Source organism: Macrobrachium nipponense, chromosome 6, assembly GCF_015104395.2.
Source record: "Macrobrachium nipponense isolate FS-2020 chromosome 6, ASM1510439v2, whole genome shotgun sequence".
Classification (NCBI taxonomy): domain Eukaryota; kingdom Metazoa; phylum Arthropoda; class Malacostraca; order Decapoda; family Palaemonidae; genus Macrobrachium; species Macrobrachium nipponense.
In genome coordinates, this window is record NC_061108.1 from 68021238 (window position 1) to 68041631 (window position 20394).

General features: G+C 46.0%; 1 protein-coding gene across 1 annotated transcript in view; it reads right to left on the reverse strand.

Moving 5' to 3' along the window:
• LOC135216549 (fidgetin-like protein 1) overlaps positions 1 to 20394 on the reverse strand; it is a gene marked incomplete at its 5' end in the record, with an annotated part of 288347 nt that overhangs the window by 168204 nt on the left and 99749 nt on the right. The window contains one exon of the mRNA XM_064251924.1: positions 14227 to 14336. Within this exon, the coding sequence (XP_064107994.1) occupies positions 14227 to 14336 (110 nt within the window). The remainder of the gene's footprint in view (positions 1 to 14226; positions 14337 to 20394) is intronic.

Consider the following 20394-nt stretch of genomic DNA (forward strand, 5'->3'; position numbering starts at 1 on the left):
CAGAAGACTTCATGGATACTGTCTATGAGTCTGCTTTGCCTCAAGAGCTTCAGCGAGGTAGTGACCTATGACTGAGAGCTCTTCTGGATCTTGTCAATGGGGGCTTACCCACTTACATGACAGAACCTTTTTGGATCTTGTCACTGGGGGCTACCCCACTTACATGACAGAACCTATACCCCTGGCAATTTCAAGGAGCACAAAACCAATCCCGACCACCTGACCAATTCTAACCCGTGTTAGAACTAACAATTGAAAGGGGGTACAACCTAACCCCTCTTCCAAACAACCATAAAAAACACAATATCAACTTAAAAATAAGAATAGCTAAATTAAAAAGGATTAGTTTCAGCTCCCTGTCCCAGCACTGAATCCGCAGATACGTAAGGCCCCAAAGAGAAGCACTTATCATACGTCACTCTAACGTCTCTCAAATAGTGGGAGGCAAACACTGAATTACATCTCCAGAATGTAGACGCAACTAGATCATGCAGCGACATATTCTTATGAAAGGCCAGAGATGTAGCAATGGCCCTCACTTCATGAGCTTTCACTCTAAGGAGCCTAAACTGCTCTTCTCCACACGCCACATGTGCTTCTTTTATGATACTCCTCATAAAGAACGCCAGTGCGTTCTTTGAAATAGGCCTTGTGGGATCTCTGACTGAGCACCAGAGACTCTCTAGGTTGCCCTTCAGCTTCTTCTTCCTCTCTAAATAGAATTTCAAGATCCTGACAGGGCATAGGGATCTCTCTAACTCCTTTCCCGCTAAAGACGAGAGCCCCTTTACTTCAAAACTTCTGGGCCAGGGTTTACAGGGATTCTCATTCTTGGCTAAGAATAAGGATTTAAAGGAGCAGATCGCTGACTCCCCTTTGAAGCCCACTCTGCCATCCAAAGCCTGCAACTCACTAATTCTTTTAGCAGTGGCAAGAGCAATAAGGAACAGACTTCCTAGTAAGATCTCTGAAAGAAGCCGCTTGAGGAGGTTCGAATTTATTAGACATCAGATACTTCAGGACAACGTCCAAGTTCCAACTGGGGGGCCTAGAGGTCTTCTTTTTCGCGGTTTGAAAAGATCTGATAAGATCATGAAGGTCTTTATCCTCTGAGATATTCAGGTCCCTGTTCCTGAAAACCGTGGCTAGCATGCTCCTATATCCTTTGATTGTCAGCACAGCTAGATTACAATCTTCCCTTAAAAAGAGAAGGAAGTTAGCAATATCGGTCACAGAGGTATTGGATGAGGATACCTTCTGCGTCTTGCACCATCTTCTAAACACCTCCCACTTCGACTGGTAGACTCGCAAGGTAGAAGTCCTACGGGCTCTGGCGATAGCACTAGAAGCCTTGAGCAAAAAGCCCCTCGCTCTGACAAGTCTTTCGATAGTCTGAAGGCAGTCAGGTTGAGAGCGGGGAGGTTTTTGTCCTACGAACTCTGGTCCCACATCCGCCTCGGGTAGAACTGAAGGGGCCTTAAGTGTAGTCTTCCTAGGGAAACGAACTGTTCCAGAGACGAAAGTGTCCCCAGAAGACTCATCCACTCCCTCGCGGAACACCGTTCTTTTCCTAGGAAGGCTGTCACTTTTTCCACGCATCGCTCTATTCTTTCCCAGGATGGAAAAGCTAGAAAATCCTGAGAATCCATCTGAATCCCCAGATATACGATGTTCTGACTGGGAACCATCTGGGACTTCTCCCGGTTGATCAACAGTCCCAGGGACTGGGTCATCTTCAAAGTTAAGTCTAAGTCCTCCAGACATCGATCCCTCGACTCGGCACGAATTAGCCAGTCGTCTAGGTAAAACGAGAGCCTCACCCCCTCCAGATGCAGCCACTGGGCTACATTCTTCATGAGGCCCGTGAAAACTTGAGGGGCCGTCGACAGGCCGAAGCACAAGGCCCTGAACTGAAAAATCTTTCCCTGGACCATGAACTGCAGATACTTCCTTGATGACGGATGGATGGGTACATGGCAGTACACGTCCTGAAGGTCCAGGGACACCATCCAGTCCCCTGGACGAAGCGCAGCGAGAACCGAAGAGGTCGTCTCCATTGAGAATTTCCTCTTCTCGACAAAGAAGTTTAAGGCGCTTACGTCCAAAACAGGTCTCCAACCCCCTGAAGCTTTCAGAACGAGGAACAGGCGATTGTAGAATCCCGAAGAGTGGAGATCTTGAACTGGCTCTATGGCCTCCTTCTCCAACATCTGGTCCACCAAATGAAGAAGGGTCATTCGCAGAACAGGGTCCTTGTACCTGGCTGATAACTCCCTTGGAGTTGTTGTCAAGGGAGGCCTTTCTCTGAAGGGGATGAGGTATCCCTTCCTCAAAATAGAGAGGGATCAGCTGTCCGCCCCTCTCTGTGCCCAGACTTCTGCAAACTTGAGGAGTCTGGCACCTACCATTGTCTGGAGGACTTGATTTTCACTTAGTTTTCTTGAAGGGTCTGATTGAAGACTTAACCCACTTCTCGGGTCTGCGGCCTCTGAAGGAAGATCTCTGAGAAGGGCCCCCTCGAAAGGGCTCCTGAGCAGGAAACTTCTCCTTCCTGGTGGAGGAAGCCGCTGGTCTCACCTTCCTAGACAACTGTGCCAATAGATCTTGAGTTGCCTTCTCTGCCAAGGAGTAGGAAATATCCTTGACCAACTTCTGTGGAAACAGTTGGTTCGAAAGGGGCGCGTACAAAAGAGAAGCTCTTTGAACAGGAGACACAGATTTGGTGAGGAAGGAGTTGTAGACCGCTCTCTTCTTCAAAAGTCCTGCTCCAAAGAGAGAGGCAATCTCCCCCGAGCCGTCTCTAACTGCCTCATCCATACAAGACAGTATGCTGTTGAGTTCCTCCGGTCCTAGGAACTCGGGATCTTGAGTCTTCTTCGCCAGAGCACCAAGGGACCAGTCCAAAAAGTTGAAGACTTCTAGCACTCTAAAAAGTCCCTTGAGGAAATGATCCAACTCGTTCATGCCCCACGTCGTCTTAGCAGCAGCCAGGGAATGTCTTCTAGAGGAATCCACCAACGTTGAGAAGTCCGCGTCCGCCGATGAGGAGAGTCCCAACCCCATCGGTTCTCCTGTCTCGTACCAGATGCCAGGTTTCCCCGAGAGCTTGGAAGGAGGAAAAGAAAAGACCGTCTTGCCTGCCTCCTCCTTGGACCGTAGCCATTCCCCAAATCCTTGCAAGGCCTTCTTCATAGAGATGGTGGGACGCATCTTGAGGAAGGAGGATCCTTTTGAGGCCTTGGTGCTGGAGAAAAGCGATTGGGGAGAAGGAGGAGCAGCTGGGCTAAGGGAGTCTCCAAACTCCTGCACCAACAAAGCCGCTAAAAGTTTGTAATCTGACAAACCCGCGGCACTGGGGGCTTCCTCCTCCAAGACGTCCTCCAGGTCTTCCTCCACAGCCGCTCGAAGACGTTCCTGAGAAGAGGCCACTTCCCCTGCGAGTCTGCCAGGGGGAACACGTCCTGAAGTAGAAGAGTGCCTGACAGGAGAGGAGCGCCTACAGGGAGAAGAACGTCCGGTAGGAGAGGCACTTCTGTCCGTAGAAGAGCGTCTGCGAGGAGAGGCGCTCCTACCAGGAGGAGAGCGCCTGTCAGGAGAAGCGCGCCTGCCAGGGGAGTAGCGCCTGCTGGAAGAAGAGCGCCTGGCAGGAGAAGAGCGCCTGCTAGGAGAGGCGCACCGACCAAGAGGCGCGCGCCTGCTAGAAGATGTGCGGCTAGCAGGAGAAGAGCGCCTAACAGGGGAGAGGCGCCCGCTTGGAGAGGAGCGCTTGCGGAGAGAGGAGCTCCTGTCAGGAGACAAGCATCTAGAGATTCTCGGCGAAGGGCTCCTGTCCTGAGAAGCACGTCTCTTGTGAGAAGAGAGATCTTCTGTCCGAGAGAGAGGTCTTGACTTCTTGACCGGAAGCGCGATGTCCTTCCTACAAGGGGGATCCTTATCCAAAGCGCCCATCAAAGTCGTCAGTTGCTCCTGAAGGCCCACAAGAATGAGCTTAGTAGACTTCTCCTGATCTCCCCCAGGAGAAGGCGAGCGAGGCCTTGGAGAAGAGGGAAGAGCCGAACGAGAAGAAGGGCTGTCCTGGAATCTCCTGGCTCTCTTCGTGTCATATGGAGACTCCTCAGGGAAGCGCTCCAGGCTGGAGTCCAAAACACTTCTGGGAGCCTTCCAGGATCTCTTCAAAGGGCTCGACTCCTCAGCCGAACTCCATCCGCGCCTCGGGGAAGCCGAATCGGACAAAGAAAAGCACTTCCGAAGGATGCCTTTCCTGTGGCGATCCATGGCAGCCTGGGTCGAGACAACAGGACCTGCCGAAGGGACGCCTGACCGGTGGGGATTCTCTATAACCTCCTAACGGTTTTCGACATTCCTCCTCCACTGGGCCTGGGAGCGTTGCGGAGCCGATCAGACGCCCCCTCCACTACACTGGGAACACTGCACAAATCTTTCCACAGCACTCTTACCTTTCTCCATTGCAAGCAACTGCAATTCCATCCTGCAAATAGCGGCTTTCATTTCAGCTATCTCAGAAGACGAATCCGCAGGTTCGATGAAGGGAGAAGGGGCTGACACCGGAGGAGAAGGTGCAACAATTCCATTAGGGTTAGGGTCTAAAATCTCCTCAACTAGCTCGTTAGTAAGAGACCTACTGGAGCTTCTAGATGAAGCTTTCCTAACCCTGTCCTTCTCTAAATTCCTCAGATTAGAAGAAAGAGAATTCCATTCTTCCTCATTCAAACCCTCACATTCAGCACAAGGATTATTAATAGAGCAATCATTCCCCCGACACCTCATGCATACAGTGTGAGGATCTACCGAACCCTTCGGAAGCCTCACCTTACAGTCATCCATTGCACACACACTATATACAGTACTAACTTCTGACATCGTGAGAGAATTGTAAAAAGCAAATCCAAAGAAAAGTCCACAAAAGCGTATGCCAAGCCTACGATCCAATACGTCACCAAAAGACAGTCCAAACAAGATCCACGGCAAGCGAAAACGAAATCCAAAGCAGGAGGAACCAACAACGGGTGTTGTTGGAACCGGCGACAGAGAAAATCTGATTAGAAAACGGGAATGGTTCCTAGTCCCACCACCCAGCGGCAGGGGGGTGGATCACCTGTTCCACCTGTAGCGTGTGCCATGAAATTTGAAATTCTGTCGGGGACGTCGGAGACTATAGCTAAGTATATATCTGCCGGGGAAGTTGCATGTACAAAAAAGGGATTTTGACGTAAGGAAAAATCTATTTCTGGGCGATTGGCTCGTGTCGCCAGCGAAATATCCTTTAATCTATTATTTCTAGGGTAAATGTACTAACACATACCAGAGAATAAATAAATAAAGAAAAAAGGTCAGTATAACTGACTCGCTCACCCTCCAAGAGGGTGTCGGTATGAACACTATGGCGAGTGAGACCACTACCACGAGCCAAATGCCAATAGAATTCTCCCACTACAAAATCCCTCCAAGAGGAGAGCCGACCCACAGAGTGGGCAGCAACTACTACTACTACTCCATCCCATGCTGCCGACTGCTGCGCCTCTGGTGGCCATCCTGAAGTTAGCAGACAATCTTGGGCGATGGGATGGGTAGGGCGGGATTTCGCTGGCGACACGAGCCAATCGCCCAGAAATAGATTTTTCCTTACGTCAAAATCCCTTTTCTGGGCTCAGCTCGTGTCGCTGCGCGAAATCGTACCAGAGAAATAGCACAAGATTGTAAACAAAATCAACAAAATAAAAGGAGGTCTCAAATAAAATGTAAAATAAAATTAAAAGAATATAATTGCTAATAAGGATACATATACACAATGATACAAAATAGAAATATTGCTTAAATTACACTTAATTCTAATAATATTTCTTAACTTAAGGTAATTTACATATATACAGGGTGTAATAAGGCATATATGTACAAAAATGGTATCTGTGTAAAGCTATGTATCAGAAATCCAGAGCAATTAACATAATAAGTTGAACAAAACAAACTCAACAATAATAATATATAAAGGAATGTATATAACTTAATATACAAAACCCGTAACCATTACCAATAAGATGTATCCCCTAGCGTAAAAATAAGGGGATGACATCCAAGAGATCAATATCCATAATCAATTGTGAGTGCCCCTAGCAAAAAAATAAGGGACACCCACTACATCATCATCAAAGCAGCTAAGACACAAGGTGAATGTAAATGAACAAGGCAGGAATAGACGAACTGTTGGGTGAGGCAGGTAGAAAGGAGGACTGGTTCTTCTACTAAAGATTAGGTGGAGTCAGGGGAAACTATGTTACCCGCTGCTACTGCTGAAAATTTCAGAGCTTCCAAGGACTTTAAGTAATGACGTTTGAACACTGTCGGCGATTTCCATCCAGTATACTTTTTCAACTCATCGAAGTTCATATGTTGGAAATAGTTAATTGAGGTGGCTACTGCCCTGACATCATGTGCTTTTGGGAAAGAGTCAGGATTGGCTTGTTTAATGAAGTACAGGATTTGTTGCCTGATGCCTTTAATAGATAAAGTACCACCTTTTTCTCTCTTAAAGAGAGGACCCGATGAGGATGAGGAGGTCCTAGAAAGAAAGGCTCGTAAGGTTGAAACTGGGCAAAGAGATACATCTTGTGGAAGGGGTAGAACCTTCCATGGTTCCCACCTCATCAAAGGATCTTCATTCTTAGCTATAAAGCTACGTTCCGGAGAAAGTAGCACTTCCCCTGTGGGAAGGAACTGAATATGATCCGGATCTCTGGATAAAGCCGACAGTTCTGAAATTCTAGCTCCTGAGGCCAAGCTTAATAAAAATAGAGTTTTTCTTAAGAGCATTATAAACGAGCATGTGTCATTATTGGTTTCTGAAGCCAGCTTTAGAACATCGTTTAAGAACCATGATACTGACGTAGGCCTTACAGAAGGTCTAAGTCTAGCACACAGCCTTGTTGGGAATAGACGAGAAGTAGGAATCTGTCAAGTCTATGTTGAAACCAAATTGAAAAATCTTTTTCAAGGCTGACTTGTTTGTCGTAATCGTGCTAGCTGCTAATCCTTTTTCAAATAAGGATCTGAAAAAGGATATAGCTGAATTGGTTGTCATGATCCTAATATCTGATTCTCTCAGGAAGGTTGCTAACTTTTTGACAGCAGCATCATACTGTCTCAAAGTTGAATCTCTTTTATCGGATTCCAGGAAGAGAATATTTTGAGGGTCAATATTCGCATCCCTTTTCGCTGCAAACGTCATGAAATCCATAAAGTTAGGGTTTTGAGAATCCCTGAGGAAGCGAACACAGTCTTCGTTTGTACTGACTGGGAGAGCCTGGGATTGGGGATCCGAAGAGGACGAAGACCCAGTTCCAGAATTAGAGGGTACCAATTGCTCTTCGGCCAGTCTGGGGCTACTAGAGCCACTTGACCCTTGAATGTCCTGAGTTTGTTTAACACCTTCATGAGAAGATTCACTGGAGGAAAGACATAAATCTTCTCCCAGTTGTTCCAGTCTAGAGGCCCAGGGCCGTCCGTGGCATAGGCCAGAGGGTCCAGGTTGGGGGCCACATAACATGGGAGTTTGTGGTTCGCTTGAGATGCGAAGAGATCCACCTGTAGACCTGGAACTCTCTGAAGAATCCATTGGAACGAACTGTTGTCCAGTGACCATTCCGACTCTAGAGGTACTGATCGGGATAGAGCATCTGCTATGACGTTTCTCACTCCAGCTATATGAGTGGAGGAGAGATGCCAACTGAACTTGTCCGCCAGGGAGAAGATGGCTACCATGACATGATTTAGATGACGTGATTTGGAGCCTCCTCTGTTTATACAATGTACTACCACTGCGCTGTCCAGGACTAGCTTTATGTGGGAGTACTTTGGCGGACGTAACCTTTTTAGAGTCAAGAACACTGCCATTGCTTCCAGTACGTTTATATGGAACTGACGGAACTGTGGTGACCACGTTCCTTGAACCTTCTTGAACTGGGAATATCCTCCCCAACCGCTTAATGAAGCGTCCGTGTGGATGGTGATCCCTGGTGGAGGAAACTGAAGGGGCACTGACACCGATAAGTTCTTGACTTTCGCCCACGGCCGGAGTCGATTCTTTAGAATCAGAGGGACTGAGGATAATTTGTCCCTGGACCTGACATTTGCTCGTGAGCGGCCAGATTCTGGTTAGGTCTTTCAGTTGGCTCATTAGGATGTTCGTCACTGATGCAAACTGGAGTGAACCCAGGATCCTTTCCTGAGTTCTTCTTGACGCCAGTTTGTGACTCAGAAATTGCTTGACTGACTTCGCTATTTCCTTCCTCTTGGTTGATGGAATCGACAGAGTATGGGAGGATAGATTCCATTGAATGCCTAGCCACTGAAAGTTTGACTCTGGAGTGAGTCTTGACTTGGTCCTGTTTATCTTGAGCCTAGATATTCCAGGAACTGAATCACTTTCAGTGTTGCTCTGTTGCATTCCTCGACTGTTGAAGCCCAGATCAACCAATCGTCGAGATACGCTACTACCATAACCCCTTGTGATCTTTTTTAGTTGAACTACTACTTCCGCCAGCTTCGTAAACACCCTGGGTGCTACGTTGAGCCCGAAAGGAACTACCTTGAAGGAGAATGTCTGGTCTCCTATCTTGAAGCCTAGATACGGACGGAAGTGTCTTGCAATAGGGATATGATAGTAAGCGTCGGTAAGATCGATAGAGGTGGTGACGGCCCCACGGGAAGTAAGGTCCGCACCTGCGAGATCGTGAGCATCTTGAACTTGTCGCAGCGAATGGCTAAGTTTAAGCGGGACAAGTCTAAGATTACCCTTCTTTTTTGTGAGCCTTTCTTTGGCACGCTGAACAAGCGTCCTTGAAATTTTAACCTTTTGACTCTCGCTATAGCTCCTTTCTGAAGGAGATCCTCCGCATACTCCGTCAATTCCTTGGAAGGAAGTTGGCGGAAAGGTCTGGATGGGGGTGGGTTCGCTAACCAGCTCCAACCCAGGCCTTTTGACACAATGCTCTGAGCCCACTTGCTGAAGTTCCACCGGTGGCGAAAGTGAAACAGCCTCCCTCCTACCTGAAGTTCCTCATTGGTTCTGGTAGCCTCCTCGGCCATCCCCTGAAATGTTTTCCCCTATTAAAGGGACCTCCCGATCCTCTCCCACGAAAGATCGCTTACCTCTGCCTCCCCTACCCGAGCGGTCATACTTCTGTGAAGCTTGACCCTCGAAGACCTGGTTGTAGGCTGGAGAGAGGGCGTAAGAGGTGGAGGGCTGAGGCTGAGGGGAGATAACATAAATCGGCTGCGACTGAGCCTTTGAGGTGGAAGGTTGGGCTGTTTGCACCAAGGGAACAGCCGGAACTTGCTGAGAAAAGCGTGGCTGCTTCTTCTGGTAGGGCTGGAAACGTCTAGGTTTCCTTTGAGCCTTACCCTTACCGGCTTGATCCTGTCGTCTCTTGGCCGTAGACCCCAAACGGTTTCTTTAAGGCTCTGGTTTCAAATCTCGTAGCCTCTGACTGAACCTCCTTCACCATCGCTTCTGGGAAGAGGTCTGCTCCCCAGATGCTTGACGTAAGCAACTTATTCGGCTCGTGTCGAATTGTTGCTTCTTGTAGGACATGTTTCCTACAATTCGTCCTGGCAGTGGCGAACTCAAACATATCCGACTGCACCGTTTGAGTCAAAGATTTGGTAAGAAGCTTGAAGAGTGGCTCCGACCCATAGGCAATGGTAGCCACCTCGGTCATAGCCATGGAATTAATAGACCTGGCTAACCGTGATTTGGCATCGAATTCTGCCTGAATAAGGCTATCTGGAAGCCTAGGTAGCTTCTCACCAAACTGCTCCATAGCACAGTCTGGTTTGAGTTTGCCAGCTGAGAAGGTGTTAGGTAAATCTTCCCACAATTTCACCGGCTGAAGGAAGTAAAGGAGATGTAGGATCTGCTTCCTTCAGTTGAGGCATGGAATCCCCCTTCTGGGCTGCTGGAATAGTAGTTGTCGCGATCTTTGTCAAGAAAGGGAGCGGGGTACTCTCGTCCATCGTAAAGATCGTAAACGGACTCTTAAAAGATTGGATTTTCGTGTTGGAACAATCCATGTCCTCTAGACACCTGAGCCATTCTCTCTGAGCCTGGTCACGTGAATAGAGGACTGTCTCCTTTGGTACTTTATCATCCCGAGTCATGGCTGAGGCGGTGAGCCTGGCGTAGCCGATGAACGGAGGCTGAAGGTCTTCCGGGTAGAACTCGAAGTCTCAATCCTCCGAGTTCCACATTCCGGGATAGAGATAAGCCCGTCCTGGAAGGGGGCGTATGACGCTAACTCTCCAAGGGTTGTTCATTGAGAACGGAGGTAGAGAGTCATACGGGGGTAGCTGGGCTCCACTGTGTTGAAAGGTGGAGGAGAGGCTAGAGGAGCTTGGCTCAGTCCGGCTATAATGTTGTCCTGAGAGGTAATCCTATCAGACAACCGAGAGATCATTTGTTCCATGCTATTTTTCAGAGACCCAACCAGATCGCCCACTTGTTGTAACAGACCCGCATTGGAGTCCAAAGCCGGAGGCTGCTGCGGAGGGGTGGAAGGGTGGCTCTGAATCGGAACCAAGGGTAGCGGAACTGACGACTCCGCTGGAGTGTGAGATCTCTCCCTGGAGGATCTACTCCTCGAGGACTTAGAGCCGGACCCAGAAGCTTTAGATCTCTCTGCTCCGGGGTTTCTAGCCGGAGACTTACAAGAAGAAGATGACGCCGAAGCCGTCTTCTTAGACCGACGACGACGTCTTTGTCAAGGGGTTTTCACTGCTTGACCCTTGACCTTGGGTCTAACTGAAGCGTCAGGAGAAGTATATAGTTCATTACCTGTAAAGCCTTGGAAGGATGGAGAGGTTGCAGGGGTAGAAGAACCAGTTGCACCCAAGGGTATCCCTTGGGTGTCCAACGTACCTACCTCGACCAACAGGTCGTCTACACCTACCATAGGTTCCACATTGATATCAAGCGTCGCGACTTCCGAGGAGATGTCCTGGCCTTGGTCCGTCAACGAGGCAGCCAGCTGTTGCTGGATGAAAGCGATAGTCTGGGCCGCCTCTGCTGGGTCGACGTAGCCTGTAGCCTTGCCTCCGGGGAAGATTAGTACCGCCAACCTCTTCTCAAGGATGTAGGGCATACCCTTGGCGGCGTTCTTCTTCCCAAAACCGCCAGACCCAGGCCCGCAGGGTGGCCAGTGCGGTATCCCTCACAGCCGGAGCCTGGAAGAGAGGGTATTGATTAGATTTTAAGAATAACTTAAAACTAAAACCAATTTAAAGCTTAACTTAAAAATTTATAGGGGCTATAAGACCCCCTGAATTTTATCTTAAGTTAGGGTGATTAATGTAAAAACTTAAGCACTATAACAAATGAGGACCAGTTACCAGGAGTTGGAATAACTTAACCCCGTCTAAGAAGGCTGGCATCACCAGATCGTAACAGATGGTACACGTCTCGTGTACCAGACCTGGATGTCCCCGTGCGGAGTCGCGCATGGAGCATGGGACCGGCAAACTTCGTGTCCACATGGGTCCTGAAGTGTGGCGGCGCATCCCGGATGCTCACAGTTGGTGGTCTGTAAGTGAAAAGACACATGAGTATCTTAAAGACTATCACTTACAGGCTAAAGGACAGAAGAACTCCGTTGCATGCCGGAGCTCGGAAAAAATTTGGGCATAACCCCTCCCTTATCGTCCTGAATAGGCTATAACCCCGGAGAGATCCGGTGAGACAGGTAAGGGAGGGGGGGGGGGTGGGGGGGGGGGGTGGTTTAAGGTACTTAAGATAAACTTACTTAAGTTTAACATAAACCGATCTTTAAAAACCTAAAAACTCGGACGTACCGGACTAAGTCCCGTGCGTGGCGGAGTGTTGTAACTCAGCGAGACGGAGTGGTTAGAAGGGACCAACTGTATGCTCCGGTCCACCCTGCTGGGTGGCAACCTAGTACCTTTCCGCTGGATGCCAGGTCTCCGGTGGTAAGAAGCCCTAGTAAGGTGGGAAAGAGCGAGAGGACATACAGACTCGGGCTAGTAACGGAGCGACGGGGTAGCAACGGAGGGGGGAAAGGCCAGTCCCCCCCACCTTACCATCCGGCCGGACCGAGAAGCCGGAGAGGTCGAGTCCACTGGGTCTGTCCCGTCCCTCTACTCCCTCCGCCTGGGGGGAGAGAAAGGGAGGCAGGCTCGGGTATGCGGAGCGAGCATGGGCAGACCGACTCACCCCCCCCCCCCCCCCCGACTCTATAGAAGAGCGGGAGGGGGGGAAGGTGACTGGACAGGCGTCTGGCTGCCTCGTGATCACGTAGTGACCACGGGGCGGTAAGAACAAAACAATAGACAACTAAGCCTAGAAACATAACCAACTGATCAGAGAGATGCTATCGGGAAGCAACCGAACTGAAGAGCGGTAGCATATAGGAACCCTATGGCCATAACTCAGGCTAAGCCAGCCAGACGCCTAAACTAACAACCTAAACAAATATCAAATGAATAATAATGAAAGCAAAGAAAACAACGTAGTAGGAGAAAAAATCCGGAGTGTAACGACTAACCGAAGCAAGTCTACCACTCAAACTAGCGAGGCCCGATACTAAGAGCCGTGGCTAGGGTCTTGGATGGAAGGAGCCTACATAAGGTAAAAGACATGCATGCATGACAAAACCGTGTAGACCGTACCCTAAACAAAGCGGATAATAGAAATAGAGCGTACTTAAGTAAGGGGATGTTTCTGGGTATGGGCGACCAAGAACGAACCCACCACGAGGCAGAACCATGCTGCCATGCTTCCGACCTAGAGTTCGTATTTTATACCTAAAAAAACGGCAAATACGGGCTCAGGGCCGGAAAAAACCAAATAGCAATAAACACTGAGTACTTAACTTAGCTGCTGCGATGGCTGCACGCTCCATGGTAAATAAATCCAAAGAAAAGGGCACAAAAAACACCGAGTAAAAAAGGGCACGTGTGAATCTTGTGCGCTAACTGAAAAGGATGGCCACCAGAGGCGCAGCAGTCGGCAGCATGGGATGGAGTAGTAGTAGCAGTTGCTGCCCACTCTGTGGGTCGGCTCTCCTCTTGGAGGGATTTTGTAGTGGGAGAATTCTATTGGCATTTGGCTCGTGGTAGTGGTCTCACTCGCCATAGTGTTCATACCGACACCCTCTCTTGGAGGGTGAGCGAGTCAGTTATACTGACCTTTTTTCTTTATTTATTTATTCTCTGGTATGTGTTAGTACATTTACCCTAGAAATAATAGATTAAAGGATATTTCGCGCAGCGACACGAGCTGAGCCCAGAAAAGTTATTTTGACGAAGGAAAAAATCTGCACCGTCATAAAACCTAAATAAAGGTAATAAAACGGAACCCCAGAAACTGTCAACAAAATTACGATAGAAACACTTTAGGCAGTACTTTAAACGTTAGTTGCAGCAATAGCTTGAAGCTCCATAGTAAAGGATAAATTCCAAAAAGGTAAAAAGGTACGCGAAAAACACACAGGCAAATAAAAACAAAAACCGTGCGTGTAAGATCTTGCTAACAGAAAGAAAGGATGGCCGCTAGAGGTGCTGGTGTTGGCGTGGGAGCGCTGGTAGTAGCAGTTGCTGGCGCGGGCTGTGTATCAGCTCTCTCTAGCAGGGGGATTTTGTGAAGGAGATATCTAAATGACAAGAGGCCCGTGGTAGTAGCTTCACTCGCCCCAGAAACCATACCGACACCCTCTTTTATTTAGGGTGAGCGAGTCAGAATGCTCTGACATTCCATTTTGGTTTTTTCTCTGGTAATGTTAGCAAATTTTACCTTAGAAATATGAACTAAAAGGATATTTCACAAAGCGACACGGGCTGAGCCCAGAAATTGATTATTTTGCATTTTTGGTGTCATATTTCATCTGCCAAATGAGCGTTGTAGGCCGTAACCCTGGAACATGCGTTGTAACCCTGGAACATGCGTCGTAAACCTGGAAATAATGTCTATTGACAAGTGTCGTAACCTCGGAACGTCGTAAGCCGAGACCGTCGTAACCCGGGGACTGCCTGTATAGTACTTGGAATAGACATACAGAATATGAGAACTGATATTACCAAACATAGTATATGGTAGCTGTTTGTGCATCCGTAAAATTGATTGCTAGCATTTTTATAATAATTATATAGTTCAATTTATCAATGACTTAATTACAAACAAGTAACTTACCTTAGCTACAGCACAAACCATAAGCTCGAACCATTTTTTTCACCTTCACCGATCCATTTAGATGTTAAAGATGATGCACTGATGCTAAAGAAAGTGGATCCACTCTGACTTGCGATACATTTACCTAAAACATTTCAAAATATAAGTCAAAGACCATCACATTATCAAGCAATAAAAACAGTGCTTGAATTTTTATTTTCTCCAGGGCAAAATGATTTTTTCATGAAATACAACTTACAAGTCACCTTAACATGTCACAAAACCTTTAATAGTTATAATCTACTACAAACTTTTGTAAATCTGTTAAAATAACTAATACATACATTGTCACCGTCTAAAATAATGACAGTACAAAACCCATAGTAACCTGTATATGGTTGTACAATTTCCTTTACCTTACTGGATTTCTTAAATCAATATACTACTACTGTAATATATTTTGCACCAATAAGATTCAACCTCATACATTTTAATTTCTTACATATCAATATACTACTGTAATATATTTTGCCCCAATAGGATTCTACCTCATACATTTTAATTTCTTACATATGAGTAATTAAAGTAAGAAGACCCTCTCTTAAACAAGTCTGTAACTAGGATGGTGCATCACTTTAGTTACTTTATACTGAGTCACAATTTTCCTTATAATTCTTTTCTCTTTCATGTTAATATTGGACAATAATTTATTAATGTTCATATTTTAGTAAATGCACTAGCAGTGTATTTACAGCAGTCTTTATTCTCTGGGGTAGAAGAGACTCTAGCCTTGGCAGGCAACTCTTCTAGAAGAAGGGCACTCTGAAATCAAACCACCAGTAAGAAGGTCCTTTATTAGCCTTGGCAAGCAACCTTTCTAAGAGATGGTTACTCTGAATACAAACCTTAACTCTCCAAACTTGGACTGTGCCATAGCCATTGTACTGTGGCCTTCTACATTCTTGGGTTTGACTTCCCTCTCCTTTTTTGTTCACTTTCCTGTTTTTTGTGCCATAGACATTGTACCGTGGCCTTCTACGTTCTTGGATTTGAGTTCCCTCTCCTTTTATGTTCACTTTCCTGTTTTTTGAAGTGTAGGAAAGGCTGATGAGATAGCAAAAGTTTCTTTTGGATCATCCGGAAAGCGCCTTCATCTTTATCTAATCTTTTCCTTCTAAGCGTGTTTTATAATTTTTCGAACCCATCCTGACTGTCCTCTTCCAGTTGTCATGGCAAACCTAGCAGATTTCTTATTTGTCTTACATGGTGTGTTTGCCTCACGTTGTCAACCAGTTGCTTCCAGCACTTTTTTCCATAACATATGGTCTCATTCATATATACAGTATTTTCATCAGAAGTTTTGTAAACAAATAGTGAAATTAGCATGTAGTTCCACATATGTACATATGTGGAATCTAGAGGATTGCTATCTGATAGTCAATATGTGTGTATGCATATAGAAAGTAGTTTGGTACCTGCAATGCTCTTTTAGACTTGACATGCCATTTGCAAGAAAACCTTGATAAGAGTTTTGAGTGCAGAGTAATTCTAATAGATTTTAGTACTACTGTTGATTTAGTAAATCATAAGGCACTTATTTATAAACTTCAGAATGTTGGAGTGGTGGATATGTTTTAGGATCACTTCAAGATTTCCTTACAGGGAAGCAGCAGCGAGTTGCTATTGATGGGATCATTGGTAAACCAGACCTCTTGTGTCTCGAGTTCCACAGGGTAGTGATCTTGGTCCACTCTTAATTTTAGTTACAATCAATATGGTTGTTGGCATAGAAAACAAGATTGTTCAGTATGTCGATGATGCAACATTTGTGGGTGTAGTAAAGTCTCCACTTATGAGAAATGAAGCTGCACTCAGACTCAATCAGGTCATGGACAGGATCAGTGAATGGTGTAGTCAGTGGTGTATGAGGCTGAACTCCACTAAAACAAAAACACTATTGATTAGTAGACCTTGTAAAGATTTTCCACCCCATCCTCCACTTCAAGCGGATGAGACTTTCCTGAATGAGTCTGAACCTTTAGAATTCTAGATGTAAGTTGACTCACATCTCACTTTTGAGAAACATCTTAAGAAAAAGTTTCAGAAAAGGCTGCACAAAAGTTACTGTTCATAAGGCCTCATAAAGTATTTATAAGTGATAAAATCAATGCAACCTGTTTTAGGTTACTTGTGTTTCCTTTACTAGAATATGGTTCTCTGGTTTAGATGTATGCTTCTGCCAAAGATTTATTTCTTTTAGATTGAGTGGTTTGGGGTGGTAGGTTTCCGTTTCCTAATACATATTTGTAGTTACAACTTGGACCATCGACAGACAGTCTATTGTTTGTCACTTTTTCATGAGTTGTATTTAAATAGTGATCTTTCCCATTCACAACTGATTCCTGATCCCCTTTTCCTGCCAAGAGCTGCCAGATTCACTGAACAGCAGCACCAATATGCAGTCAATATGCCTCCCTGTTGATCTTCTCAGCTTCAGAGGTCTTTTATTCCTCACACCACTGGGACTGCGGAATAGACTTCCTGAGGATGTCATGTAATCGGAACTTCAAAAGCTGGAAAAAATGCATGCACTACCACCCTAATGCTATTCATGTTGCAGTTTAATATCTTTTTATTTATTAATAATACATTTTTTCTTTTTAATAAGTCAGATCTCTTCTTTCTGTGTCTCCCTCTTTACCTCTTCCTAATCAACACCATATTCTTTGGAAGCTTGAATTTCAAGTCAAAAGCCTCTATGGGCTTGTTCCACATGAATAGTGTTTATCTTCAGAATAATAATATTTAATAATAATAATAATAATAATAATAATAATAATAATAATAATAATAATAATAGATGAAAATTACATCTCACCCATATGCAGGTAGTGCAATATGCAAGACTAGACCATAAACCACATGGCAAGCGAATGTCCGGTGCTTGCACAGAACCAGTACAAAAAGAGGCATGATTCATAGGTTCTTATGGCGTGCCATAAGCGCCAATCTGGCATCATAAATCATTGAGTTTTGGTTAATGGCGGTTTTTACTTATCGGCACACTCCAGGGAATGGAACCCCTGCCGATAACCGGGGACTACCTGTACTTACCTAGTTTTATGAAGTGGAATAATTTAAATTGCCATAGAGATTACACACAAATCCATGAAAGCAACACTGAACACTTACAGTAATAAGACTATTAGGTAGATAGACTGATAATCTCTCTCGTTTCTAACTATCTTATTCCTCCTCTAAAAAGATCGATTGATCCAGAGTGTCTGGGATATCATATCCCATCCTATATCCTCAAAGAGAATCTCATCTCAAAATACATAAAGTGAAACTTCAGTTGAATGATTTTCGCAGAAGGGAATTTGGTGCTGTTTTTGGGAAGTCGATCTTATTAGTAAAATGTCACTTTCATGACAATAATGTCCCCCCACCTCTCTCTTTCTCTTTCTCTCACTCTCTCTCTCGTAAAGGACTTACACCTACAGTCACTGAAGCATCAAAGAAAGTGCAAGAGGCAAGGTTAAGATGGTACAGGCACCTGATGAGAAGAGAAGAGCAACACATGCCAAGAGAAGTGACGGACATGGAGGTGGGTGGAACACGAAGGAGAGGAAGACCCAAGACCTGGTGGAGAGATGGCATAAGAGATGATATGAAGGAGAAGGGAGTACAAGAGGAAATGACACAGGACAGAGGTAGATGGAAGAGACTCATTAAAAACGGCAACCCCAAATAGGGATAAAGCTGGGAAGAAGATGATCAAGACTTGAAAATAGAAAAAAGAAGGATATGGGATATGCCAGTGGAAATTGTACTCAATCATAGGAGCACTGGGCACGATCCCAAGATCCCTGAAAAGGAACCTGGAAAAACTAGATGCCGAAGTAGCTCCAGGACTAATGCAGAAGAGTGGGCTATTAGAAACAGCGCACATAGTGAGAGGGGTGATGGACTCATGAGCGGCAAAAATACAACCTGGAACCCCACACTATAAAAACACCCGGCTCAAATAGGATGACTGAGGAAGAGAATCACGAACAGCATCATCAGGAGAAGGGGGTAAATGCACCGGCTGAACCACTTCCATATTAACAACCTTCAATCTTTTCACTGGCGCCTTAACATCTTTACGATGATGAGCAGGCACTGGAGCAGAAGCAGCAGAGGACGAATCACCAACATCCGCATGTACATGCGAGGCTGCTACACATCCACATACCGAAGTAGGGGACAACGAAGCAACAGCAGATTGCACAAGGGAGATCCAACTTTGCAATACAGAGGATGGATCCTTCCTACTGACACCACTTCCACACACACACACCATCGACGCCTTGAGCAAGGGGAGAAGAACCACAAGGAGCAGCAGATGAAGCACTATCACTCTCAGGAAATCGGACATGCAAGGAAGGGACATGGACATGAGCAGCAGCAGGCAATGGACTCTTCACTTGCCGAGGAAGAAATGACAAAGTCCTTAATCCTCCAACGCCTGATACGCCGACATGGTGGAGGAGGTGATGCAGGGGAAGAAGACACCTCTCCTTCCTTACACACCCTCTTAGCAGGAGAAGAGGGAGGAGACGCATTACACTTGCTTACAGCCCTCTCAGCAGAGAAGGCAGCAAACCTATCCTCTTGAGAACTGCCTGACATAAAGCCTCGGACAGATCCGCAAGAGAGGACGCAGACGTCATAGTTGGATGAGGATACATCACAGATGGCAGTGATGACGTCACAGGAACAAACAATGACAACACAGGAGCGAGTGGCAGCGCAGCAGTCCTAACCAACGACACCGACGTAGTTGGGAGTGACATCACCGAAGAAACTTGGAGTGATGTCACCGATGGATCTGGGAGTGATGTCATGAAACCTCCCCCTGACCTGAGCTAGTGGCTGGCCTCACTGGAAGAGAGAAAATATGATACCCAGGCAGCGCATTACAAGATGGCTGACCACAGGCACCAACATAGAGAAGACCAGGGGGAGGCCTGAGAGGGGGAGCAAGCCTCCAAGAAATGCGTCAACAACCCCTCCAAGGAGGGAGAACCCCATAGACCAAGCAACAGCCAGAGCACCGCTATTTTGGACACATCTGACTCTGAAACCAAAGAAACAGATGAAACAGCCTCCTCCCTACCGGGAAGCAAATTAATACCCGAGGAAGAGGGGATGACATTACTCATTAAATCAGCCTGAGGACCTCCTGATACTTCCAATGACGAATCAATGGAAGAAAAGGAAGGAGACGCAGGTACACAAACATTAGCATCATGGGGTGTGACTGAGGGAGAAGACAAAGCATCTAGGCGAGGAGAAGAAAACCCTTCCCAAGAAGGAAGAGTCAAAACTCTGTAATGCTCCCCCTTACTATAAAATAACTTCCACTGCGATCTAGCCCACGCACGACATTCCAGGCAGGGATTTGTCACACTACAGAAATTAGAATGGCACCTACCGCAAGTTGAATGGGGGCCCGTAGCAGACGAAGCCAGGAAACAAGAACACGGGAAACCTTGAACATCCAGGCACATAGCCAACGAGGCCATGAGGATGCAGAGGAAGCCATACTGACACATACACACACACCGACAACAAATAAGAGCAAAACACGGGCAAAACAACCGCCTTGGACGGAGGGTAAGCAACCATGTCACTCACCAAGGCAGTCAAGAAAAAGACTAATGTGATGGCGTGGGTTGCGCGGTCTTTGACCAACTTTCACCTGATATGCGCACACATTGCCAGATTTCACAGATTCCTTGCTTTACAATATCTGATTGTTTAACCAGTTCCAGCTAGGCACTAGAAAATTATCCTATTGTTAAGACCGAAGGTTTGTTTCACATATGAACAAAATAATAATAATAATAATACCTAATACAGTGGCCCCCAGTCTTAGAATGTTTCACATTTCCACGGTCTACTTTGTCACAGATTTTTGTGGAACACATTATTCACTTTTCCACGGGGAACTTTCACTAATTTGCGTATTTTTTCTGTTGACCATATCTAAAATTATTACTAATTTGCTTTCTCTTTGTAGAGCAACACTTTATTTACTAATAACTGTATTTTTTCATATTGTGTATGTGACTAAATACTGATTTTTATGATAAAAATTATTTACAGCATTCTTATGATGTAGTTATGCATCTAATTATCTCATTCCAGGTTGGCCC